This window comes from Odontesthes bonariensis, chromosome 9 (genome assembly GCF_027942865.1).
Source record: "Odontesthes bonariensis isolate fOdoBon6 chromosome 9, fOdoBon6.hap1, whole genome shotgun sequence".
NCBI classification, from domain to species: Eukaryota; Metazoa; Chordata; class Actinopteri; order Atheriniformes; family Atherinopsidae; genus Odontesthes; species Odontesthes bonariensis.
The window spans coordinates 233,358-260,423 of NC_134514.1; the positions used below are offsets into that span (position 1 = coordinate 233,358).

At 46.8% G+C, this 27,066-nt stretch overlaps 2 protein-coding genes across 5 annotated transcripts in view; both read right to left on the minus strand.

Annotated features, from left to right (window-relative positions):
• Positions 1–1,797: 1,797 nt before the first annotated feature.
• On the minus strand, positions 1,798–16,626 carry LOC142388968 (coagulation factor X). The gene is made up of 10 exons (XM_075474519.1): positions 16,554–16,626; positions 16,204–16,376; positions 14,270–14,294; positions 13,930–14,043; positions 13,701–13,835; positions 5,353–5,636; positions 5,052–5,166; positions 2,665–2,861; positions 2,471–2,596; positions 1,798–2,334 (listed from the first exon to the last, which is right to left on the minus strand). Exons 1-10 carry the CDS (start codon positions 16,624–16,626, stop codon positions 2,092–2,094), a joined length of 1,485 nt encoding a protein of 494 aa, XP_075330634.1. The 3' UTR covers positions 1,798–2,091.
• Positions 16,627–19,184: 2,558 nt separating this feature from the next.
• Positions 19,185–27,066, minus strand: part of dgkd (diacylglycerol kinase delta) — a 37,146-nt gene continuing 29,264 nt past the window's right edge. For all 4 annotated transcript variants that reach the window (XM_075472670.1, XM_075472671.1, XM_075472669.1 and 1 more), the window contains 12 exons: positions 26,761–26,857; positions 26,247–26,354; positions 26,051–26,164; positions 25,846–25,980; positions 24,576–24,739; positions 24,392–24,497; positions 24,104–24,196; positions 23,693–23,812; positions 23,448–23,562; positions 22,779–22,909; positions 21,845–21,944; positions 19,185–21,594 (listed from right to left, as the gene is read on the minus strand). In XM_075472670.1, coding sequence (XP_075328785.1) covers positions 21,855–21,944; positions 22,779–22,909; positions 23,448–23,562; positions 23,693–23,812; positions 24,104–24,196; positions 24,392–24,497; positions 24,576–24,739; positions 25,846–25,980; positions 26,051–26,164; positions 26,247–26,354; positions 26,761–26,857 — 1,273 coding nt within the window. In that variant the 3' untranslated portion in view covers positions 19,185–21,594; positions 21,845–21,854. The remainder of the gene's footprint in view (positions 21,595–21,844; positions 21,945–22,778; positions 22,910–23,447; positions 23,563–23,692; positions 23,813–24,103; positions 24,197–24,391; positions 24,498–24,575; positions 24,740–25,845; positions 25,981–26,050; positions 26,165–26,246; positions 26,355–26,760; positions 26,858–27,066) is intronic.

Consider the following 27,066-nt stretch of genomic DNA (forward strand, 5'->3'; position numbering starts at 1 on the left):
ATGCATCATCATCCTGAAGAATGAGCTCAGCATCAACAAACCTTCTGACTGATGGAAGGAGAACTCTCATGTTCTTAGTTCTATGTATTATCATGTTTTAGTCATGTCTTAGTTTCAAGTTCATGTTTAGTTAAGTTTTGCCATTGTTTTTTCCATCGGTCCCCATGTTCTGCTCATTAGTTTCATTCACTTCACCTGTTCATTGTCCCCAGCTGCACTCATTCACCCATCACTCCCAGTTCACTATTTAGTTTCCAGGTTTGTCCACGTTTCCACGTTCAGTTTGTGAAATCCTTTCACATCTCCTCTGGTCCTTTACCTGCCATCTCCCCCGGTCCTTTACCTGCCATCTCCCCCGGTCCTTTACCTGCCATCTCCCCTGGTCCTTTACCTGCCATCTCCCCCGGTCCTTTACCTGCCATCTCCCCCGGTCCTTTACCTGCCATCTCCTCTGGTCCTATACCTGCCATCTCCCCCGGTCCTTTACCTGCCATCTCCCCTGATCCTTTACCTGCCATCTCCCCCGGTCCTTTACCTGCCATCTCCCCCGGTCCTTTACCTGCCATCTCCCCCGGTCCTTTACCTGCCATCTCCCCCGGTCCTTTACCTGCCATCTCCTCTGGTCCTATACCTGCCATCTCCCCCGGTCCTTTACCTGCCATCTCCCCCGGTCCTTTACCTGCCATCTCCTCTGGTCCTATACCTGCCATCTCCCCTGATCCTTTACCTGCCATCTTCCCCGGTCCTTTACCTGCCATCTCCCCTGATCCTTTCCCTGCCATCTCCCCTGATCCTTTACCTGCCATCTCCTCTGGTCCTTTACCTGCCATCTCCCCCGGTCCTTTACCTGCCATCTCCCCCGGTCCTTTACCTACCATCTCCCCCGGTCCTTTACCTGCCATCTCCTCTGGTCCTTTACCTGCCATCTCCCCCGGTCCTTTACCTGCCATCTCCCCCGGTCCTTTACCTGCCATCTTCCCCGGTCCTTTACCTGCCATCTCCCCTGATCCTTTACCTGCCATTTCCCCTGATCCTTTACCTGCCATCTCCCCTGATCCTTTACCTGCCATCTCCCCTGGTCCTTTACCTGCCATCTCCCCCGGTCCTTTACCGGCCATCTCCCCCGGTCCTTTACCGGCCATCTCCCCCGGTCCTTTACCTGCCATCTTCCCCGGTCCTTTACCTGCCATCTCCCCCGGTCCTTTACCTGCCATCTCCCCTGATCCTTTACCTGCCATCTCCTCTGGTCCTTTACCTGCCATCTCCTCTGGTCCTTTACCTGCCATCTCCCCTGGTCCTTTACCTGCCATCTCCCCTGTCCTTTACCTGCCATCTCCTCTGGTCCTTTACCTGCCATCTCCTCTGGTCCTTTACCTGCCATCTCCCCCGGTCCTTTACCTGCCATCTCCCCCGGTCCTTTACCTGCCATCTCCTCTGGTTGTTCTCTAACTGTTTCTTTAGTTGAACATTTTCTATTCTCAGACATTTGAGTTTTCTGTCCTGACTCTTTGACCTGTATATGTTTCCCTTTTACAACATTCTCATTTTGTTTGTTCTTGCTCCAAATATCAAACGCAGATGACTGGGAACATCCAACATCTTCTGCCACACTCTGAGCTGGATTATGTTCTCTAAGAGTTTTATAATCCGTTCCAGTGTTTCCACTGACAGCTCTCTGGTTGGGGCCACGTTTCCTGTCAACAGCTGGTTAAACTCTGAAGGAACTGTCTCGGAACTTGAGACTCATTAGCATATTTAGACTTGGTATTTGTTTTAGAAATGCAAACTACAAGCTGATTTGATCTGAAAAACAAAACTCAAAGAATATAAAGTATTTAAAATATTTCAGGTACAGTTTACACAACCAGAATGTTCAGCTATTAAATTAGACAGTTTTGTGTTACATCTGTGTTTGTTTATTCAATAAAAAAAAGATGAATGAAAACCCAGGATTTGCATGTCTGTATCTTTATGGTAGATTATCAGATGTGAGGGTATTTGACTCCTGAAGCCTGTTATGTTAATCCATTGCTGACAGTGAGGATCCGGTCCAGTCGTAAGTCTGATCCTGATGAGTTTTTAATGCCTTCATCAGCTCGTGGTGCTGTTCAGGTCCGGTCTCTCCATCGTGTCTCTGATCCAGTGTAAGAAGTTTCCTAGTCGGGTGTAAACTCCATACTTCCCCCGGGCAGCACATTTCTCTCCCCAGCTGACGACTCCGGTCAGAAACCAGGTCCCTCTGTAGTGCACCACGAAGGGACCCCCGCTGTCGCCGCTGCAGGCGTCCACGCTGGCCTCCAGGTAGCCTGCACAGAACATGTTGTCTGTGATCACCTGCAGGACACACGGGACGGAACGGGTCAACCAAACCAACAAAGAAACATAAAACACTTAAGAACTTAACACTGATTCCAGCTCGGATCGGCTCAGCGGACGCTGCATAAAGCAGCTCTCAGGTGGATCTGCTCACCTGCTCTGTGGTGGCAGTGCAGGCCTGGTGGCTGACCACCGGGAGCGTCACCTTCCTCAGGAACCGAGAGGAGCGCTGAAGGTACTGAGTGGCCCCCCAGCCCGTCACCACTCCCCGATTCTCTTCCTGAACACAGACACAGTCAGCTCTGAGGGCCCCCATCACACAGACAGTTACGGTTTCATTATAGTTACCCTCAGCAGGTATTTGGACAGGTGGGGGTCGGGCAGGCAGGCTGGGACCGCCGTGGGGCCCCTGACGACCGGCTGGGCGAGGTACAGTAGAGCGATGTCACTGTCGAAGGTGAAGGAATGGAAATGAGGATGAACGATGACTTCCTGGATCTTTATCAGCTGCTCACCTGGATCAGGACGCAGCTTATCCAAGTCCCCTTCAAACACAAAGCCACCGACAGGGTGGTGGTTAGGGTTAGGTTGTGGGTTAGGGTTAGGTTGTGGGTTAGGGTTGTGGGTTAGGGTTAGGTTGTGGGTTAGGGTTAGGGTTAGGTTGTGGGTTAGGGTTAGGGTTAGGTTGTGGGTTAGGGTTAGGGTTAGGTTGTGGGTTAGGGTTGTCTGTGTAGATGTTGTGTGCACTGGCCTGCCAACAGAGTGTCCAAGGTCCAAGAAATCGGGGAAGGAAGGATGATGGTTTGGGGTGAATTTGGATTTGACCAGGATGTTTTGGAGGTTGGGGTTCTTCCTGAAGGCGTATATGACCTTGTGGTTTTTTCAAGTGGGACTTGATTATTTGATGGAGATTGGTGAGCCTGTGGGAAAACGTGGAGACTAAGGGGAGGAGTTGTTTTGTAGTGGTCTGAGATGGTGGAAAAGGGTTAGGGTGGGGAGGGGGATGCAGACCCTGTTTCGGGTAGGGGGAAAGGTTAGGGTTAGGGAAAGAGGAAGGGAAAGGGTTATGGACTGAGTGGAGCGAGCAGGAGCACGGGAGGCCAAGGTGCTGTTCTTGATATGTCTGAGGAATCTTTTGGAATATTGTCTTTTGCGGAGGGCGGTAAATAGGGTGCGGGTGGATGTTTCAAAGTCAGAGGTCAGGGAAGAGATGCGGTGGAACCTGATAATCTGTGATTTTATGATGCCTTTGAATGTGTGCTTTGGGTGGTAACTGGCTTTGTGTAAGAGTGCGTGGGTGACTGTGGCCTTGAAGTAAACTTTGGTATGTATGGATTTGGAGGTAAAATTGAGGGTTTGAAAGAAGACAGTGGTGTCGAGGAAATTAACCTGGTTGGGGTCTATGGTGCGTTTGATTTTGATGGATTCGTGTTGGTTATTTAGGATTGTAATGAATTCTTGGAATGCTGGGAGATCGTGGGGCCATATACCAAATATGTCATCTAGAAATCGGAGGAAGAGGGATGGTTGTAGTGGACACTTGGCCAGAGCACCCCGCTCCCACTCGCTCATGTAAAGGTGGGCGTAGGAGGGTGCAAATCGCTGGCCCATGGCAGTCCAGTGTATTTGTAGGTATTGTTGGTTGTTAAAGTTAAAATCATTATTATTTAAACAAAGATTGAGAAGTTAGATGAGTTTCGAATCAGGTCTATTGGGGTCTGGATATTTTTGGAGGATGGAGTGAATGGTTTTGATGCCAAGGTCTGTGTTGATGTTCGTATATAGACTGTCTATGTCAATGGTAAATAGATAAGCCTGTTGGGGGACTGCCATGGGCCTGATGATATTAATAAAGTGGTAGGTGTCCTTGATGTAGCTGGGGTGTTTTGTGGACAGGGGGTTGAGGAAATGGTCTATGTACTGGGAAATGTTGTAGGTGATGCTGTTGCAATCCGAGACTATTGGTCGACCGGGAGGAACCTCGAAGGGAACAGTCCAAGTGGCAGGGTCTTTGTGGATTTTGGGGAGAAGGTAAAAATGACGGGGGCGGGGATTGTTGGGGCCAAGTAGGTAGTTGTGCTGCTTGTGGTTGATGTATTTCTTGTGATAAAGAGTGCATATGGAAAATAGGGTTAGGGCTAGGGTGGTGGTTAGGGTTAGAGGTTAGGGTTATGATTAGGGTTAAGGGGGTCAAAGGGTTAGGGTAGGGTTGAGGTTAGGGTTAGGGTGGTGGTTAGGGTTAAGGGGGTCAAACTGAGAACGGGTCTCACACAGAGCGGACAGTTAGAAACAGAACAAAGACACATGACATCAGAATTATGCTACACCTTAAACATTCAGTTTAAAATGCAGATTAATTCATTAAAGGGACACACAAACACATTCCTTCGTACAAACAGGTGACCACCTGGCTGCACAGGTACAGTGAGGACCATCAAAAGCAAAACTAAATATCTTCATTTTAGGGTTTTCAAGAGGATTCTATCAAAAATCTACGGTAATGAATAAACATTGTGTACTGTGTTTTGTTTGAGCTTGTTTCAATAAATCCCGGGACCCACTTCCTGTTTCCTAAGATTTTATAAAGAAATGAGGACAGGATCAGGGCTTCTGTTTGCTGATTTCCTGGAGCAGTAACACTAAACCACCTGCAGGCCCCTCATGTTCCTGAAAGATCTCAGAATGATTCAGACCTGTTTGAATGTCCATCCTCTGTGGTCCAACACTGAGCTCACCTATAGTAACGTGGTCTGCAGACTCTTCAAAGCAGTGAGCAGCAGAAACCACCCAACGGTCAGAAACCAGAGTCCCTCCACAGAAACCAAATCCATCAGACCTGTGGATCAAAACCTAAACACACGTAAACAAAAATGAATAGCATGGCTCCCAGACACACCATTCAAACTGACCATGTGACACAGATTAACAAAGAATATATCTGAATGTATCAGATGAGTTGAATGAAGGCAGAATTTCATTGCGTGTTTCGTGCATTACGTGACGTCCTGCTCGGTAATCAGACGGATGATGTCACACCTGCCAGGGGCTCCCTCCTCGTTGCTCCAGATCTCCTCCCACAATACGAAAGGTTATCCTCGTCTGCGCCTCCGTCCGGTTCTGTCCCGTCTGTTCAAATGTAGCGTTCGCCATCCAAGGCTCCCACTTCTCTGTGGCGTTAAGTTGGAGGTCCAAGCTCTGCGTGATGTTGCCGTCTGACATGGTGTCCGTCTCCATGGTAACATTGTCATCTTCAGGGGAACCCCACAGAGAGCGAGTGCGGAACAGCGCCCCCATCTGCTGACGACCACAGGGGAACGCCACTGAGCAGGAAGAGGACGGGGGTCAGGTGTGTGTCGGGTAGGGATGGGAATCGAAAACCAGTTCTTGTTGAGAACCGGTTCCCAGTGTTTAAATTCCTTGGAATCGTTTGGCGATTTTGCAAACGATTCCCTTATCGATTCCAGTGGGCACGAATGACGTCACCACGCAACGTTGCGTGGCGAGTCCAGCGCAGCCAGCAGCCAACAGTAAACAGTAAACATGGCGCCCAAGCGGTACAAACGCTCGAAGTTGATTTGTGATCATCATATTGATATATTTTGTCTTACAGAAACCTGGCTGCAGCAGGAGGATCATGTTAGCATCATGTTAGCATCATGTTAGCATTAATGAATCAACTCCCTCTGACTGTTTAAATGTTCACGTTCCTCGAACCACAGGCAGAGGAGGAGGAGTGGCAGCTATCTTCAGATCAGGGTTACTCATCAGTCCCAGACCCAAGATTAGTTTGAGCTCTTTTGAATCTCTGATTCTCAGTTTTTCCCACGCAAAGTGGAAATCCCAGAAACCTCTTGTGTTTGTTGTTGTGTATCGTCCACCTGGCCCTTATTCTGAGTTTCTGTCTGAATTCTCAGAGTTTTTATCCCAGTTAGTGCTGAGTACAGATAAAGTCATTGTAGTGGGTGACTTTAATATTCATGTAGATGTTGAAAATGACAGCCTGAATATGAACTTTAATTCTATATTGGACTCTATTGGATTTTCTCAGAGTGTTCACGGACCGACTCACTGCCTTAATCACACCCTTGATCTTGTGCTGACTTATGGCATTGAGAGTGAACAGTTAACAGTGTTCCCTCATAACCCTGTCTTATCTGACCATTTTCTGAAAACCTTTGAGTTTACATTACCTGACTATACAGTTTCTGAGAAGAAATTTACGTATAGAAGGTGTCTATCAGAGGATGCTGTAACCAGATTTAAAGAATTAATTCCATCATCCTTTTCTTCACTGCCATGTGCAGATATGACAGAGGACGACTACCTAAACTTTACTCCAGCAACACTTGACTCTCTTGTTGACAGCACTATAGTTTCAATGCGTACAGCACTGGACAATGTTGCCCCTCTGAAAAGGAAGGTAATCAGTCAGAAGAGGTTGGCTCCTTGGTATAATTCACAGCTGCGTGCTTTAAAGCAGACTGCAACAAAGCTGGAGAGACAGTGGCGTTCCTCTAATTTAGAAGAGTCTCAGTTAGTCTGGAAAGATAGTTTAACAATGTATAAGAAAGCCCTTCGTAAAGCTAGAACTGCTTATTATTCATCACTGATAGAAGAGAATAAGAATAATCCCAGGTTTCTCTTCAGCACTGTAGCCAGTCTGACTAAGAGTCCGAGCTCTGCTGAGCCAGGTATTCCTTTAACTCTCAGCAGTGATGATTTCATGAGCTTTTTTATTAATAAAATTGTTTCTATCAGAGAGAAGATTGATGGAGTCCTTCCCACTATTATCAGTGATGTATCATCAGGTACAGCAGCTTTAGAAGTATCTTTAGAACCTGATTTATATTTAGACGGCTTCTGTCCAGTTGATCTCTCTGAACTAACAACAGCAATAGTCTCTTCTAAACCATCAACTTGTGTTTTAGACCCAATCCCAACCAGACTGTTCAAGGAGGTTTTCCCATTAATTGACACTTCCATATTGGATTTGATCAATCTGTCTTTGTTGACGGGATATGTACCTCAGACTTTTAAGGTTGCTGTAATTAAACCTTTACTTAAAAAACCTACTCTTGATTCAGAAGTGTTGGCTCATTATAGACCTATATCCAATCTTCCTTTTATGTCTAAAGTTCTTGAAAAAATAGTTGCAGCTCAGCTTTGTGATCATTTCCACAGAAATAATCTGTTTGAAGAGTTTCAGTCAGGATTCAGAGTGCATCATAGCACAGAAACTGCACTGCTGAAAGTTACCAATGATCTCCTCTTAGCCTCTGATAGCGGACTTGTGTCTGTGCTTGTCCTGTTGGATCTCAGTGCTGCATTTGATACGGTCGATCACAGTATCTTATTACACAGACTTGAACATGTTATTGGGATTAAAGGAACTGCATTAGGCTGGTTTAAGTCATATTTATCTGATAGATTTCAGTTTGTTCTTGTAAATGAAGAATCTTCCTCACACACCAGAGTAAGTCATGGAGTTCCCCAGGGTTCTGTGCTTGGACCGATTCTTTTTACTTTATACATGCTTCCATTAGGTAACATTATTAGACAGCATGGCATAAATTTCCATTGCTATGCTGATGATACTCAGCTGTACTTATCTATAAAACCAGATGAACCCAATAGGTTGGTCAGACTACAAGCATGTCTTAAAGACATAAAGACCTGGATGACTCAGAACTGTCTGCTTCTAAATTCAGACAAAACTGAAGTCGTTATCTTTGGACCTGAGCGCTTCAGGGAGAAATTGTCTAGCTATATAGTTACTCTAGATGGTATTTCCTTGGCTTCTAGTTCTACAGTGAGGAACCTTGGAGTTATTTTTGACCAGAACTTATCATTTGACTCGCATATAAAACAGGTTTCTAGGACTGCCTTCTTTCATCTTCGTAATATTGTTAAAATCAGGAACATCTTGTCTCAGAGTGATGCAGAAAAACTAGTCCATGCATTTGTTACTTCAAGATTGGACTACTGTAATTCTTTATTATTGGGCTGTCCCACATATTCTCTGAAAAGCCTCCAGCTGATCCAAAATGCTGCAGCCAGAGTTCTGATGAGAACTAACAGGAGAGATCATATTTCTCCAGTTTTAGCTTCTCTTCATTGGCTCCCTGTTAAATTCAGAATAGAATTTAAGATTCTTCTCCTTATATATAAAGCTCTTAATGACCGAGCTCCATCATATCTTAAAGATCTCATTGTAAGATATTTTCCTAACAGAGCACTTCGTTCCCAAACTGCAGGTTTACTTGAGGTTCCCAGAGTTTCTAAAAGTAGAATGGGAGGCAGAGCCTTCAGTTATCAGGCCCCTCTATTGTGGAATAAGCTGCCAGTAAATGTCCGGGAAGCAGACACCCTTTCCACTTTTAAGACCAGGCTTAAAACTTTCCTTTTTTATAAAGCTTATAGTTAGGTCTGTTGAATCTGATAGTGTGTCTGCTAGTGTGTCTTGTTCTGCCTCCACCTCTGGCACCCTCTATACTTTCATTACCCCCTACCCGAACCAGGGTTTGAATCCCATTCCTGCTTATCTTACCTCTTTTATTTCTCCCCCTACCCGAACCAGGGTTTGCATCCCCACCCCGCTGTGACTGGTGTGCAGTTGGTGAGAGGCTGAGGTAGCTTGTGGCTGTAAAAAGATGGTTGTTGTGGTGTGAGGAGCAGATCTATATAGGGAGTATAGGGAATTACTCACTGAGTCTGGTCCTTTATTTATTTATTTTTTCGTTAGCACAAGTTTCTTGTGTTTACCTTGAATAGGGATGGCTCAGGTGATCCTGAAACATCCCATAGTTAAGCTGCTATAGGCCTAGACTGCTGGGGGGCCTCATCTGTCACACCTTTCCTCACTTTACTCTCTTTATGTATATGTGATATTATTGTGGTCATTAACTCGTGTTTCCCTGTTCCAACAGATATCCTTTGAATGGTGTTACAGTGCCCCCCCCCCCTTTCTGTCTTCTCAAACCCCAGCTGGTGGAGGCGGATGGCCACCCTTCCTGAGTCTGGTTCTGCCAGAGGTTTCTTCCTGTTAAAAGGGAGTCGTTTCTCTCCACAGTCGCCTCAGGCACGCTCAGGCTGGGAGATTGGACCAAAAAACAAAAAGTTTTCAGTGCAATCTGTTGGTTTTCTTAGCTAGGAAATTGTTTTTGAATTGGCTCTATATGAACGAATTGGATTATTTTATGAATTATGATTATTATTAATTAATTGAATTCCAATTGGCCTGAATTGGATTTACTATCTAAGTGCCTTGAGATGACATTTGTTGTATTTGGCGCTATATAAATAAAAATGAATTGAAATTAAAGTTAGCTGGCAATCATTATGGACTACACTGATTAACACCAGACAACAAGAATTATCAAATACTCTCTCGCTGGGAATGTATCTAATGATGGTGATCGTCCTACCTCTGTGGGGAAGCTGGCAAGCGGCCTGCTTGAGATCCTGCACGGAGACACAGCACAGCGCTTCTCACTTTACGCACGACTCATGGAACCTTTTCACCTTGTATTCCAACGTTCTGACAAACGGGCACGTAGAGATTGCGCGTTATCGACTTAGGCAAGCAGAAGGGAATAAAACATCTCCCGGTGATCGAAGATTCGCAACGATGCTGTGCACCATCCTCCTCCTCTGCGGCGACATTCATCTCAACCCTGGGCCGGGAAACAGTATGCTTCCGCAGGATAAACAACATCAAACTCCGCTGGGACTTGAACATGGCCAGCAGCTTCGCCACGCTACACCTGGAGGCCTTGGGCAGGCTACAGAAGCTGTGCTCCAACTTTCCAATGGCGGGCTGCTTGACTATGCCACAGCACAAGGTAACGCTGAACTAAAACTGGATAATATGAAATGGGGACAGCTTACTTCACCCTCGAAATCCGCACAGACTTGCAGTCGGGGTATTGCGGCAATTAAACAACATAAAACTAGGATGTTTCAGACTGTCAATCATGCGCGAGTTCTCTGGGATCCAAAGCTAAAGCCCAAGGGGATTTTTGGCGGACATTTGAATATACGGAGCTTAAAATCCAAAACGGAACAAATCGAACATCTTCTGACAGACTCAAACTTCGATTATCTGTGTCTATCCGAAACTTGGTTAAACTCAACTACGCCATCGGGTGTGTACAATATCCCAGGTTACCGAGTTTTCAGACGTGACCGTGGACATGGCAAAGGGGGCGGGGTCATGATCTATGTAAAGGAACTATTTCAGTGTAAACAGCTTGATCTGCCAAATGATTTTGAATGTGTTGGTATCACTATTAGTCTTTCTCCTGAAATGTCATTCAATGTTATTGCTCTTTATCGACCACCGTCTGATAATGATATGTTTTTTGATAAATTGTCTGATGTACTCAAAGCATGTAGTGGCAAAGAAGTGCTACTAATGGGTGATTTTAATTTAAACTGGCTAGACAAAACGAGAAGAAAAAAACAAAAAAATATGGCAAATAAATTTCACTTAACCCAGTTGATTGAAAATCCAACTAGGATAACACGGTCTTCAAAGACACTACTGGATTTAATATTTTCAAATAAAAGAGAACGCATATCTAAAACATATGATTTAATTACTGGTCTATCAGACCACAATCTTACTGTAGTAATAAGACAGCTGTCAAAAAAACGACATAGAAACAACACACCAGGAGGAAAACAATACATCTCACTCATTCCTAAGACACAAATGCAGCACTTGGAAACAGATTTTAGGCAAACACATAGGGGTAATGTAGTTAAGGATAATAATTGTGAACAGGCATGCAAAGACCTACTGGATACTATCAAAGGTCTATTATCCAAATACACCAAAAACATCCCTCTTAAACATAAAAAACGAACACTGCCCTGGTTTAACACCTCATTATTAAAACTTATTAAACAAAGGGATGCAGCACTGAAAAAATCCCTGAAGTCTGGTCTAGATACTGACCGCTTGTTATTCAAAGGCCTTAGAAACAAGGCCACATCAGAATTGAGGAAGGCCAGAGCAAACTATTTTCTTGACATTATAAAACAAGCCAAATGTAACTCAAAATTACTATGGAGAACCATTGATCAACTCTCGGGAAAAGAACACAAAGAGAGTCTACCCCTTCATCTTAAAATAAATGGTGCATTGCAAAATGATAGTTTAAAAATAGGAAATAGTTTTAATGATTATTTTATTAAATTTGTTTTAGAATTGTGTGGCGGCATATCAGACCCTAGTCCATCAGTGAATCTAGATAGATCCCACACAGCCTCATCTTTGAATTTTAATCTAATAGATGAAGAAAAAATAAATCAAATTTTATCAACAATATCCAACTCCAAAGCAAAAGACATCTGGGGCATTGACACTTTTCTCCTAAAGAAATTTAAAGATGTCCTAACCACTCCCATAACTCACATTGTAAATAAGTCTTTAGAAGAAAACTATTTCCCTAATGTGTTAAAATCAGCTATAGTAACACCAATCTTTAAAGTGACCATCCGGGATTTTGGACACAGGACCTCATTTCCAAGTCAGCAAGGGTGTAAGAAATGTGTCCAGGTGGGTTTTTTTACATTCCATGCAGTCCTTGTGAAATCTCGTGTTCCTGTTGCTAAGCTAGCGCAAGTGAACGGCTATGCTCTAGCCTGTCCCGAAAACACTCTAAACCTATTTATTTAACACTGAAAGCAACTCAATTATCATGGCAGGTTATCGATGCAAATATATGTGTTGATGGGGGCGTTTAGGAAGTTAACCAACCTTGAAATTGTGTTTGATCACCATCAATCTCTCTTGCGGCTCCCTGTTGATGACAGTGTGGTTACATCACAACTGAAGACAGCGAGGTAAAATTCCGCTGACCCCGAGAAAATAGTCCCTCAACATTCTAAAATCCAGGCAGTGCTAGGTCGGTTTTATTTCAAACCTCATTATATGAAGACAAACATTTACATTCGGAGCCTGGCATAATTACGGTTTTGTTTTGAATGTTGTTTAAACTGGATAAGACTGTTTTTGGGACAGGCTAGAGCATAGCCGTTCACTTGCGCTAGCTTAGCAACAGGGATATGGGATTTCACAAGGACTGCATGGAATGCAAAAAAAACGTTCTGGACACATTTCTTACACCCTGGCTGACTCGGAAATGAGGTCCTGTGTCCAAAATCCCAGATGGTCACTTTAAAGCTGGGGACAAACAGGATGTCACCAATTATAGACCCATTAGTATACTGCCGGCCATTTCAAAGGTTATAGAAAAAACAGTCACAGAACAGCTAGTTAACACATTGACTACCAGCGGTTTTTACAGAATTATGTCGAAGAATCCCAGCGTTCTAAACCATTTTTTTTACGTTTTTTGTACAGTCACAGCATATTATGTGATAGGGCCACTGAAACATGTTATGGCTCGTTTGAAAGCTGAGACTTTAAACTCTTTGTGGGTCAAAACTGCGTGTCTCTAGGTGCCGCCATTAGCGAGCTATCCTTAGCTAAACCAAGGCGGGTATCCACCAAAATCAACAACAAACTGAGATATCGGGGCTTTTGTGAAACGTGCGCTCTTTCAGCCTGTCGCACTTTAGATACTTACACATCCGGGTCAGAGGATTTGCGTCGTGTCGCATGTTGCAAAGCTAACCTGTTCATAAGACCGCCTCCTTAGACTTGTCGCGTGTCCTCTTCTCCTTCTTGTTGTTTGTTTATGTTACTTTACCGCCAGCCTCTGGAAACCGACACGTGCGATTGGACAAAATGCGGAAATGCACAACAATCAATGCAGCGTTATCAAAATTGTTCTTGAGTTGACGCAAAGCCATTGGCGTAATGATCAAAATGTCCCGATGATGACACCAGTTTTTGACTGCCATCTATGTCAGTTCTGTTCATCACATAATTACAAAAATCACACAGAATGTGCATTAGAATGTATAGATTCAGAATCCATAAAAAAAACGTAAAAACGTATTTTTACCATTTGGGAGCCAACGCATGGGCAGTAAAAACGTAGTTTTACGTGACTTGGGAGTCAATGTGTTAAGCATTTACCAGAGGCTGGTGGTACTACCCCCAGTTCACCTCTACCTCCAGCTTCTCCTTTCACCAGAGCAGGAAGAGTTAAATTACCCAGGCCAGGATAGACCAATGTGGACCTCACTGTTGTTGGGTTTGTGAGGTCATGACTCGTGTTACTTCTAAACTAAACAAAGTTGATGCTAATCGACCGGTTTGTTGTCCTTTTTCTCCAAATGAGAATCGATAAAGGAACCGACAAAGAACCGAATCGTTAAGCAGAATCAAAAATGGAATTGGAATCGTAAAAATCACATCAATTCCCATCCATAGTGTCAGGTCAGGTGTGTTTCAGGTGTGTGTTTGTTACCTTTTGGTGAGCAGCTCTTTCCGTCTGTCTCCAGCCTGAATCCGTCAGCGCAGCCACACTGAACTCCAGCGCCTCCTGCCAGGTCTTTGCAGAACTGCAGACAGCCGCCGTTTCTATAGTGACAGTCCAAGACCACTGCACACAACACAAAACAGTGTGTTCAGGTGTGTTCAGGTGTGTCTTCAGGTGTGTTCAGGTGTTATTTACCTCAGTCTCAGGTGCTCCTTACCTGAGTCACAGGTCTTGCCATGATACTGGGGAGGACACAGACATATGAAGTCTCCTCGGTCCAGTCTGCAGATGCCCCCATTCAGACAGGGGTTGGTGTGACAGGGGTTCAGATCTACAACACACAGGGCAGTTTTAGATGATTTAGCTCTGAAGGCAACACATTCAGTCATGAGTGGAGGTCATGTGACCTCATGAGACGCTCCAGAAGAGCATGTAATATAATCTGGACTTTGTTCTGTAAAAGAAAGAGCTTTGCATCAGTTCCAAACCAGCTGCCAGTCAGGTCACTGATGTATGAACCCTGTAATGAAACCTGTTTCTGATGAGGGTGCACTTACTTTTGTATCTGTACCAAAACTCCATCTGTGGGACGAGAAATTCAGAGTTAATAACGGCTTACAGTCAACAACACAACAGCACCTGGAAATATAGCCGATCTGAGGAGGTCTGAACAGGTCTGTAGTCAAGCTGAATCATATTTGGTTTCATCAAAAATACATATGAATATGACCTAGAAAATTTCTGAAGAAATTTCGATGGGTGCCAATCTACTGCCCGCCCTATAAAAAAAAAAAAAGTTCAGTTCAGTCTCCTGTCACATATAAACTTTGAATAAGGTCTCTGTGATGTCGTATGGCTGAGTTATGAGGCCTCCAAAACAGGGCAGTTTTTGGCATTTTTGGGTCATTAAATGGTTTTCAATCGATTTTCCCATTGCATTTTTTACTTCTGCCTGTCCCAAAATGGAGAAGATAGCTCTATCATTTTTATCAAGGTCCTGTTTAAAAAACAGCTTTTTTGGCATTTTCTAAATGCATTTTGGGGCTATTTAAGTGCTTTTCAATTGATTTTTCCATTGAATTTTGCACCTCTGCGAGTCCCAAAAGGGAGAAGACAGGTCTGCTGTAGACAGTTATATCATTTTTTATCAAGGTCCTGTTTAAAATACAGCTTTAATGGCATTTTCAAAATGGCCTCGGTAAGTTCTTTTCAATGCATTTTCCCATTGCATTGTGGGTATTTTCAAACTTCCCCTCACTATCAGTTTAAAGGAGAAAAGCAGATCAGATTTATAACATGAAGCTGTTATAACAGGGCAAACATCTTGGCTCTGCCCTCATAAGCAGTCTCAGAACAGAGCAGGCTAACAAGGCGTTGCCCTGGTAACAGGAGCAGGTGCGGCTCGTTGCCCCGGTAACAGGAGCAGGTGCGGGCCCCTAATGCGTCGCTACGGAGACGGAACCAGTTGCGACTCGTCAAACTGACATATGTGACACACACTATGGCTTCTTAAAATTAAGACTAATTTTGACTGCACTCGACTGTCTCGAACAAACGGTCGCTGTTCGAAAAGTAAAAATCGTATCCGAATAATTCTTGAACCGTCAGCGTCCCAAGAGACGGCAGAAGCCAGCGGTGTAATTTTCATTTGGCTACTATGTGTGGCTTGTTTTCTATGGCAGTTTTAAAATAATTTTTATACATTGATTTTATGATTTTAGGCGTTTATAATGGAAATGGAGAGGCGACCTCTGCGCTCAGAGGCAATTTGTGAGACATATGTTTGGCAGAGCTCAATGAGTGTGACTTTGGGTGAAAGAGGACAAAAATGCCTACGTTTTTGTCGTTTTTGTAAGTAAAAAATTTTCAAATCGGGCAGATATTTCGGACATGAGAGACATTTGTTTGAGGAATTGATGCGGTCGAGTGAGAAACAGAGTGGGAGAGACACCTCAGCTGAGATGTCGTCTCCCTAAAACGTAAACTGCTGTTGTGGTACGTTGTATAATGTATCAACAAACCCTTTAGTTCAGTTAAAGCTGAGAGTCTCCTGTCACATATAAAGTTTGAATGAGGTCTGGGTTCTGCTTTATGGCTGAGTTATAAGGCCTCTAAAATAGGCCATTTTGGTGCTCAATTTTTTTCATTTCCATCGATTTTCCCATCCGCAATTTTCCAACTTTTTCCCATTTTGCCAGAATTTCTTTTGACTAATGAGAGCCAAAAGTCATTGCACACCATTCCCGATCGATGCGCACGCAGCGGTGTGCTTTTTATGTCAGTTGGACCGTCGCTGCCAGACTAGTAGCACGCCGAACTTTAGGGCGGAAACGGAAAAATAAGAGTCTGGCAATAGAGTAATATGTGTGTCTAATGCCTTTGGCATTGGCACCCATAATGACACTTCAGAATATCAGTTTTGTGAAACTCTGTGGGGCCCTCAGTTTGGCCCTCAGTTCGGCCCTCAGTTCGGCCCTCAGTGGGTCCGTACCGTCTTTTCGTGGGTCTGGAAGATCTCCGCAGCCTCCTCCTGGGAGCAGAGCTCCTCCCAGCACTCCCTTTCCAGGTCTCCTGGCAGCATCTCCTCCAAGAAGGCGGAGTTTGCTCGGCGCCACCTGGTGGAGGGGCGGAGCACCTGAGCAGCTGTGGGCGGATCCAGGAACACTGAGGGGGGCGAAAGAACCAAAACACCTCAAAGGCTCACCTGTGGCACCAAAACACCTCAAAGTATCAGAACAGTACCGGCACAGTATCAGTACAGTCGGGACCCCTTAGTGCCATTCTGCCGGTTCGTTAACGTTAACGTCTCACCGGTTCTAACCGGTTCTCACCGGTTCTAACCTGAGCACTGGATCAGCGTGGAGCAGGTCAGCAGGGCGCACAGGCCCAGACTCGCGGTCGTGGACGGCGTCATGTTTTCCTCGGCTCCTCGGGTAAAATGGAGGACAGGAGTCCAGTCGGGGGACTGATCGCTAACCACAGTTCAAATATTGACTATCGGGCGTCACAGCAGCAGCAGAACAGAGGTCAAAGGTCACATCTGACAAACAGCACCTGCAGCTCAGTGTTGTCATAGCTGACGGTCAGCAGCCCCTCCCCCGACTGTCCAGATGTTGACATGCATCAGTGTGACGGAACAAAGTGCAGAATAAGAAGTCTGTTTAAAACTCTGTGGAACCAGAGAACAGTTAGAAAGAGCTTCAGTCATCATCCTGCTGCTGGGAAAAATGTTCACTATGTTTCTGCATTAGCAGCTGCTTTCATCCCAATCAGGCTATAACATTACAGCTAACATCAAAGCTAACAATAAGCCAACATCAAAGCTAACATCAGAGCTAACAATAAGCTAAAATCAAAGCTAACATTACAGCTAACATCAAAGCTAACAATAAGCTAACATCAAAGCTAACATCAAAGCTGACATCAAAGCTAACATCAAAGCTAACAATAAGCTAACATCAAAGCTCACAATAAGCTAACATCAAAGCTAACATCAAAGCTAACAATAAGCTACATAGAGGCAAAACCACCAGTCAGACTCTGTCAGAGGTGACGGTGCAAAGATTCAGTTCAGGCATAGAGGGAGGTACAGGGTCAGTGCTTGGGGAGGAGATGCTCTCTCAAGAGCTGGGCAAGAGTTTGAAGATATTCAGGTACTATCTGTTCTGGTAGCGCTCAGTAGGTCATTCCACCATCGTTGAACGACACATGAACAGAGTCTGGATGGTCTTCAGTGTGGTGTAGGCGCTGCTGGAGGACAACCGAGTCCTGACATAAGCCTTTGTGAGAGCATTCGGGTAGATGGGAGCCGTTCCATTCAGGACTCTGTAGGCTAACATCAGGGAGTTGAAATTGATGCGGGCGGCTAAGGGTAGCCAGAGGAGCTCAATGAACAGAGGGGTGACGTGTGCTTTTTTAGGCTGATTGAATCCCTGATTCAAATGAATGGCTCCTGATCAGGCCACTGCAGAGCTTGATGACGAGTTGATCATTTGAATCAGGTGTGCTGGAGGAGGGAAACATCCAAAACATGCAGGGCAGTGGGTCCCGAGGACCGGAAATGAGAAACACTGGAGTAGAGAGTGTCTTACAGAGCTTATTATTATATTCATTATTATATTTGTTATATTAGAGAGGTTATTTAGGTGGCGTTTGGTTCTGTGAAACCTTCTACAGGAGCCGGAGACGACAGGAATGGGACTGAAGTATATTCTAAAAACAGGTGGTAGCACAGACCCGATTTCATCATGAAGGAGTTTCCACTGAGGATTTTACTCCGCTTCACAACTCTGGCTTAATATGTTAACCTAAAGTTCAATCTGTGGTGGTGCCCACCATGTTTGTGGCATGTTTGACAGGAATCTTTAGTTTTCATGCTACATTTTATCTTCTCATACCAGATCACAACTTTTGTTAACATTCTGTGAACCTAAGTTCACCTCATCAGAAACTGGTCAGCAACCGACCAACTCTGACACTCGGACAGTTTTATCATTCTGTAGGTGAAGTCCTCGACACCAGCCAGTTCCCATTTCCCGGTGGAAAGAAGCGACCGTCCAGGCAACTGCAAAGTCCGCTGAAGTCATCCACAACCAAAGGAAGGCCCTGAGAGAACCGAGGGAAACCCCCTCGGACCCCGTGTGGCTACCAACTGCTGTGTTGCGAGCTGACTAACAGGACTTTAGTAAAGTAAGGTCGACCCGTTTTTTCATCCTACAGACGGTTAGATGGGTGAGACTTTCACTGTTAGAATGATAAATGAATCCGAGATGTCCGTCTTTAGCTTCAAACAGTAAGCCAATATCTCTCCATTCCCCACATTTTATTTTCCGTTCACTAAGTGTTGTTTATAATCACCCATATTCAGTGCATCTCCTGTTTGTTTTAAGGTTCATGTCTTTGGTCATATCGTTTAATAAATAGTTCATATATCTATATATATGTATAATCACAGGTTGTGTCGTATGCTTTCTTTGCGTAATGTCTGTCCAACCAAACCAGAATTCACCAAAGTAGTGAGATATGAGACTGATTATTAATAATTATTATTAAACTGATTATTAACTGAAACATTAATTTAACATCCCAGAATCGTAAGATTCTGTTTTTCCTTCTTTAAGGTGGTGCCCTACATCCGAGGTTAAAGGTTTATTAAGACAGTGAGAACTTCTGGTAAATCCTTATATTTGATCAAGTAACGCTACATCTGATATGTGAGATCAGCTTCCTGTAACAGGATCAGATCCTTCAGACCTGTAACAGGATCAGATCCTTCAGACCTGTAACAGGATCAGATTTATTCAACATCTGGAGTTTCAGACCCACATCTTTTCCTGAAGCGGATTTTTGATTAGTTTGAGCTGTTCTTTATTTATGTTCACATTGGTCACAGTCATCTTTACTTCCTGTTTCTCACTGAAAGAAGAAGAAGAAGAAGAAGAAGAAGAAGAAGAAGAAGAAGGCGGAGTCTGCTGCAGAGACAGGAAGTTTATTTGTAGCAGGTTCTGTGTTACAGCAACAACAACATGTATGAATGTACAGCCCAGCAGGGGGCGCACGTACAGCCACAGCTCCATAAATTACACAATAAATACACAAGAACTTCAGGAGAATCTGCAGAGGAACAACCTCTGCCCTCGAGCAAGGCACTCTACCCCCGACACATTGGCACCAAAACCTTCTGCAGGTGAACTCTGATGGGACGGTGAACTCAACAGGTCCAACTCTGCTGCTGGAGGTGGGAACTCGTTGGAACTGACAGGTGAACCCTCGGATCCTCCATCAGCTGTCACATGACATCAGAGCAACTCCATCAGAGCAACTCCATCAGAGCAACTCCATCAGAGCAACTCCATCAGAGCAACTGCATCAGCTGATCGGGTGGAGCCAGAAACCATAGAACTGAAGCGCTCAGAGACATCAGACTGAAACCAAATCTGGTTTCTCTTTTTTAGTCCTTGAAACACTTTTGGACCCACAACCGACAACAAGACTGTAGACTTTTTTACCCAAACGGACCACAAAGGCAGAGACACACGGGACACCGGATCTGTTCGTCCACTTCCTGTTTACTAATCTGACGTCAAGAAATAAAACGTACAAAACCAGAATCTGTCAGTCTGTCCTGAGATTCTGCTGCAGTACCCGTACCCTAAGAGATCGGACCGTACCCTAAGAGATCGGACCGTCCCCTCAGAGACTGGACCGTCCCCTAAGAGATCGGACCGTCCCCTCAGAGACCGGACCGTACCCTCAGAGACCGGACCGTACCCTAAGAGACCGGACCGTACCCTCAGAGATCGGACCGTCCCCTCAGAGACCGGACCGTACCCTCAGAGACCGGACCGTACCCTAAGAGACCGGACCGTACCCTAAGAGACCGGACCGTACCCTCAGAGATCGGACCGTACCCTAAGAGACCGGACCGTACCCTCAGAGACCGGACCGTACCCTCAGAGATCGGACCGTACCCTAAGAGATCGGACCGTACCCTAAGAGACCGGACCGTACCCTCAGAGATCGGACCGTACCCTCAGAGATCGGACCGTACCCTCAGAGATCGGACCATACCCTAAGAGACCGGACCGTACCCTCAGAGATCGGACCGTACCCTAAGAGATCGGACCGTACCCTAAGAGATCGGACCGTCCCCTCAGAGACCGGACCGTCCCCTCAGAGATCGGACCGTCCCCTCAGAGACCGGACCGTCCCCTCAGAGACCGGACCGTCCCCTAAGAGATCGGACCGTCCCCATAGAGATCGGACCGTACCTTAAGAGATCGGACCGTCCCCTCAGAGACCGGACCGTCCCCTCAGAGACCGGACCGTCCCCTCAGAGACCGGACCGTACCCTCAGAGACCGGACCGTACCCTCAGAGACCGGACCGTACCCTCAGAGACCGGACCGTACCCTAAGAGACCGGACCGTCCCCTAAGAGATCGGACCGTCCCCTCAGAGATCGGACCATAAGCCGGGCTCAGCTGGACCCAGTCAGATCCAGATTCAGGTTTCAAATAATCTCCAATTTATGAAAAAGTTTGTCAGCAGTCAGTTTTACTCAGAACAATAAAACATTCATCGTCTTTAAAAGTGAACTGAAACAAAGATTTGGGTTTGGACCGGAAGGAACCGGACCGCAGGGAACCGGACCCCAGGTCTGATCTCGGCCCGTCTGATTCCTGCAGACAGCAGAACTGGACGTGGGTATTTCTCCTAGGATACCATGCAGTGCTTTAACTAATTCAGCTGAGATAATGTTACTTTACTAAAGTTTGGAGCACAATGTTCCGACAACGACCCGGGTCTCAGTCTATCCCTGTCAGAACTTCCTGTTTTAATCTGCTGACACCTGAAGGCTGAGGTCCTATCAGAAGGAGGCCGGCTCATTAAATATGTGTGATCTGCGCATATTAATGAGGCAAAGAGGACTCACTCTGAAGTAACTTTAAGGTCACTTTATGGTATGAAGGGATGAGTTAGAGGAACCCTGAGGCTGATTTGAACTGATTCCTGGAGGAGGGGTCAGAAACCAGTCCTCGGTCGGGTGGAACCAGTCCCCAGCCGGGTGGAACCAGTCCCAAGCCGGGCGGAACCAGTCCTCAGCCGGGCGGAACCGGTCCTGAGCCCTCCTGGAGTTCCACACTGATGGGTGGGTGAGATAAGAAGGCACTTGTGGATTATCTGATTGGTTCTGTCTCCAGGTGGGACCCAGGATGGTCTTGAGGTCACGGTGAAGAGTTTTGATCAGTTTTTGAGACCCGGTCCTGCTCCTGGTCCCATCCCAGTGAATGCTGGACCGTGACCTGTTCAGAGGGTCAGCGGTCGGGCGGGGGGGGAGGTGGTGAACAGCAGCAGAGGTAGGAGGAGAGCAGGGGGTGGTTGCTGGGCAACAAGAAAACAAAAAGATGGCATTAGACCGGAAACTGAGACCAGGATCAGGATCAGATTCTAGCTTCTGAATAACTGGTGCTACTGTACAATAAACAGGTAATATCTCATCAATAAATCCACATTCACTCATACCTAAAATGTCTTCAACAAGAACCAATCAGGTGAGAGATGAAAACCAGGAAGTAAGCAGCACAGACAGCTGACCGCCTGCTGGGCCTTCAGAACAACAACAACAAGTCACCTGGTGGCCATTAGGCCTCGCTGGCGCTGCTGTTCCTGGTGAGCTCCCTGATGCCCTGCAGAATCCTCTTCATGTGACCCACCTTTGTCACTCCCAGGTCCTGAAAAGAGATCCCGTGGTGAAAACAGGACGGTTCATCAGACTGACAAAACCTGCATCCCAAAGAGTCAAAGCTGCCCTCCAGATGTCAAGGAAACGATCCCACAAACATTCTCCCAACAACAACCAAACATCACCCAAGATTCAAAACATCCTGTCAAGTCTTTATGTTCGAGTCCAAGTCAAGTCTTTGTGTTCGAGTCCAAGTCAAGTCTTTGTGTTCGAGTCCAAGTCAAGTCTTTGTTCGAGTCCAAGTCAAGTCTTTGTGTTCGAGTCCAAGTCAAGTCTTTGTTCGAGTCCAAGTCAAGTCTTTGTGTTCGAGTCCAAGTCAAGTCTTTGTTCGAGTCCAAGTCAAGTCTTTGTGTTCGAGTCCAAGTCAAGTCTTTGTTCGAGTCCAAGTCAAGTCTTTGTGTTCGAGTCCAAGTCAAGTCTTTGTGTTCGAGTCCAAGTCAAGTCATTATGTTCGAGTCCAAGCCAAGTCTCAAGTCTTTGTGTTCGAGTCCAAGTCAAGTCTCAAGTCTTTGTGTTCGAGTCCAATCAAGTCTTTGTGTTCGAGTCCAAGTCAAGGTTCAAGTCTTTTGAGGGCAAGTCTGAGATCAAGTCTTTGTGTTCGAGTCCAAGTCAAGTCTCAAGTCTTTGCATTCGAGTCCAATCAAGTCTTTGTGTTCGAGTCCAAGTCAAGTCTCAAGTCTTTTCAGGGCAAGTCTGAGGTCAAGTCTGGAGTCTTTTTTTGTGTGACTGGAGTCGAGTCACATAACTGGAGTCCCCTTCTCTGGTAGTTAGCAGCTAGTCGTTGGTAGTTACTTGTTACTAAGTCGTAGTCCAGTGGTAATACCTTAAGGTCCCTCCTCTCCAGGTGGATGAGCTCAGCTCCACGGACATCATGTCCAATAAAGATGTCCTTATACTCGGTGAGACAGAGAAAGTCCAGCCACGCCCCCACCTCTTCTGTCCCCCACTGGTGGACTGAGACACCGAAAGGAAGTGGTTTAGAACAGACAGGAAGTGGTTTAGGTCAGCAGGAAGTGGTTCAGACAGACAGGAAGTGGTTCAGAACAGACAGGAAGTAGTTCAGTGACAGACATGAAGTGGTTTAGGTCACCAGGAAGTGGTTCAGAACAGACAGGAAGTGGTTCAGAACAGACAGGAAGTGGTTCAGACAGACATGAAGTGGTTTAGAACAGACAGGAAGTGGTTCAGAACAGACAGGAAGTGGTTCAGACAGACATGAAGTGGTTTAGAACAGACAGGAAGTGGTTTAGGTCAGCAGGAAGTGGTTCAGAACAGACAGGAACTGGTTCAGACAGACAGGAAGTGGTTCAGACAGACAGGAAGTGGTTTAGGTCAGCAGGAAGTGGTTCAGAACAGACAGGAAGTGGTTTAGAATAGACATGAAGTGGTTTAGGTCAGCAGGAAGTGGTTCAGAACAGACAGGAAGTGGTTCAGACAGAAAGTAAACACCCGGGTGCAGAAACAACAGAGGTGGGTATGGGCTGGGACTCACCTGGCAGGGACAGGGTGGCACAGGTCTCCCTGTTCTTGTTGTTTTTGTCTTTCTTGAACTTTGGGACGAGGCGAAACTTGGCGCTCCGACTGCGCTTAGAGAAGTCCTGAGGACCCTGAGGACAGAATCAGCAGTCAGCTGGTGGACAGTTACAGGTCATGTGATTTCATATGGTCCCTGAGCAGCAGCAGGGAGAATGCTGGAGGCTGTGGGGTACACCTCTGGACCTGGACCTGGTACTTTACCTCGTGGTCCGAGGGGTCGATGACCGCACACAACCAGGGAACGTCCGTCAGTCGGCGGAGCTGCTGAGCCACCGAGCCCAGAGCTGCATTCAGCTGCTCCTGCTGAGGGGGGTCCAACTGCTGCACAGACACAGAACTGTTAGAACCAGAACCAGGACCTGGATCTGGATCTGGATCTGGACCTGGACCTGGACCTGGATCAGGACCAGGGCCTGGACCAGAACATGGACCTGGACCTGGACCTGGACCTGGACCTGGACCTGGATCAGGACCAGGGCCTGGACCAGAACATGGACCTGGACCTGGACCAGGACCTGGACCAGGATCTGGAGAGAATCATGTAGTCCTGAATATGTTTAACATGAAAAATATCCACATTCAGAGTTCAGGACAAAGGACAAAGACTTTTACCATGGACATTTTTCCAGCCAGGAGCAGTTCAGTCTCACTGAGCAAAGCTTTGACATTACTGACCATCTGAAGAACCACACTGCAGCTCAGAGCCTGGAAAGACAAAAACGGATGTTTTACCACAAGATGTCTGCAGGAAATTAAAGATCAGGATGGGACATTAAAGATCAGGACGGGACATTAAAGATCAGGACGGGACATTAAATATCAGGACGGGACATTAAAGATCAGGACGGGACATTAAAGATCAGACAGCACATATAGAGAAGGCAGTTCCTGCCACCCTACCCCGGAGCTCTTGGCGTAGACCACATCCATGGCCTTAGAGCTGGCATTGACTGCGTGAGCAAGTTCCTGTTCCATGCTGTGGTGGGACTGAGCGATTTCCCGGATACTGAAACACCAGAAACACATTCAGCCTCCGTGCTCTCAGGACGGACTAACACACCATCGGTTTTTATCGGTTTCTCACCTGTGGATGAGGGCTCCAGCTGCCTGACCAAACTCGCTGATGAGTGAGGCCTCTTCATCTGAGACGATCTCCGGCTGGGAAGACAGGGGGGGCTGTGGAGTCTGAGTCCGGGGAAACTCACACTTCTGTTTGTCCTCCCAGGACTTCAGGGTGCTCTCGAACGCCTGTCGGACACACAGAAACACTGAAAACCTGACCAGGACGGCCTCCCAGGACTGTCCCCCAGGACTGTCCCCCAGAACTGTCACCCAGAACTATACCCCAGGACGGCCTCCCAGGACTATACCCCAGGACGGTCTCCCAGGACTATACCCCAGGACGGTCTCCCAGAACTATACCCCAGGACGGTCTCCCAGGACGGCCTCCCAGGACTATACCCCAGGACGGTCTCCCAGGACTATACCCCAGGACGGTCTCCCAGGACGGCCTCCCAGGACTATACCCCAGGACGGTCTCCCAGGACGGCCTCCCAGGACTATACCCCAGGACGGTCTCCCAGAACTATACCCCAGGACGGTCTCCCAGGACGGCCTCCCAGGACTATACCCCAGGACGGTCTCCCAGAACTATACCCCAGGACGGCCTCCCAGGACTATACCCAAGGACGGTCCCCCAGAACTATACCCCAGGACGGTCTCCCAGGACGGCCTCCCAGGACTATACCCCAGGATGGTCTCCCAGAACTATACCCCAGGACGGCCTCCCAGGACTATACCCAAGGACGGTCCCCCAGAACTATACCCCCAGGATGGTCCCCCAAGAAGATACCCCAGGACGGTCTCCCAGAACTATACCCCAGGACGGTCCCCCAGAACTATACCCCAGGACGGTCCCCCAGGACTATACCCCAGGACGGTCCCCCAGGACTATACCCCAGGACGGTCCCCCAGAACTATACCCCAGGACGGCCTCCCAGGACTATACCCCCGGACTGTCCCCCAGAACTATATCCCAGGACGGTCTCCCAGGACGGCCTCCCAGGACTATACCCCAGGATGGTCTCCCAGAAATATACCCCAGTACAGCCCCCACGACAAACCCCCAGGATTGTATCCCAGTAAAATCCCCATGAAAGTTTACCAGCACAGCTCCCCAGGACTATACGCCAGGACAGCCCCCCAAGACGATATACCAGGACAGCCCCCAAGACAATCCCCAGGACAATCCCCAGGACAGCCCCCAGGACAATCCCCAGGACAATCCCCAGGACAGCCCCCAGGACAATCCCCTGGACAGCTCCCTAGGACTGTACCCCTGCTGCAGTACTCACCCGGTCTCTGGTCAGGGTCTGGGTGCGATTCTTGTGGATAATTTTAATGTAACCAGGAGGCTGGATCCAGGCCTCTCCGTCCACCTGAACCGGGACACCCTCATCCCCCAGGATGGTGATCTTCACCGTTCGACACTGAGGAAGGGAGACAGGATCAGACACGAGGAAGACAAGTGGACAAGTGGACAGGTAGACATGTAAATACCTGGGCAATGCGATGATGCTGCAGGTTGATAACCCGCGACACCGCCATCTGCATGCTGCCGAACACCGCCACAACCTCCAGAATCTTATCATCGAAGGACGGAGCTGTGAAGGTCTGACAGACGGACAGATCAGTGACATCACTGTGACATCACTGTTCAGCTGACGGTATGACAGCAGACAGATTGAGTTCTTACGTCATCCTCTTTGGTTCCACCCCAGAAGTTGGTTCCTCCAGCGTAACTCGGGATGTTCAACACTGCAATTCCCTGAAGACTGGGCAGAGGGATGGGACGGCCATCGCACTGCATGCACACACACAGCATGAGGACTGACAGCTGCAGTGCACGCTAACATCTGGTGCAGGCTAACATCTGGTGCACGCTAACATCTGGTGCACGCTAACATCTGGTGCACGCTAACATCTGGTGCACGCTAACGTCTGGTGCACGCTAACATCTGATGCACGCTAACATCTGGTGCACGCTAACATCTGGTGCACGCTAACGTCTGGTGCACGCTAATGTCTGGTGCACGCTAACATCTGGTGCACGCTAACATCTGGTGCACGCTAACATCTGGTGCACGCTAACATCTGATGCACGCTAACGTCTGGTGCACGCTAACATCTGGTGCACGCTACCAACATCTGCTAACATCTGGCTGCAGCACATTCCCCTGGTCAGATTTGACCCGTGTTCTGGTTCTCACCTCCAGTAGAACTTTCTGCTCTAGGTTCTTGTAGGTTCTGTGAAGCAGCTCCTTGGTTCCCAACACTCCGTACCACATCATGTTCTTGGTTCGACTCCTGAATACGTGAGTGTGTATATATATCATGGTGAGGGCCAACGCCTGACAGTACACCAACTTTTGAGGGAGGGGTGGTACGGGGGGACTTTAAAGGACAAGACCGTTTTTTTTACATTGGGCCCTTGATTTTACATTATAACATGATGTTCTACTCACCCCTGCTTGTTGTTGGTAATTTGGAGCTGTTCCAAAGATATTCGAGAGGCG

Bases quoted from the DNA above. Each gene is read 5' to 3' on its own strand.
- LOC142388968 (XM_075474519.1), bottom strand. From the start codon at position 16,626: ATGACGCCGTCCACGACCGCGAGTCTGGGCCTGTGCGCCCTGCTGACC. The intron at 14,295-16,203 runs GTACGGACCCAC...CTCGTCCCACAG, and splicing joins TCCAGACCCACGAAAAGACG to ATGGAGTTTTGGTACAGATA. The intron at 2,597-2,664 runs GTAACTATAATG...GTCTGTGTTCAG, and splicing joins TGTCCAAATACCTGCTGAGG to GAAGAGAATCGGGGAGTGGT.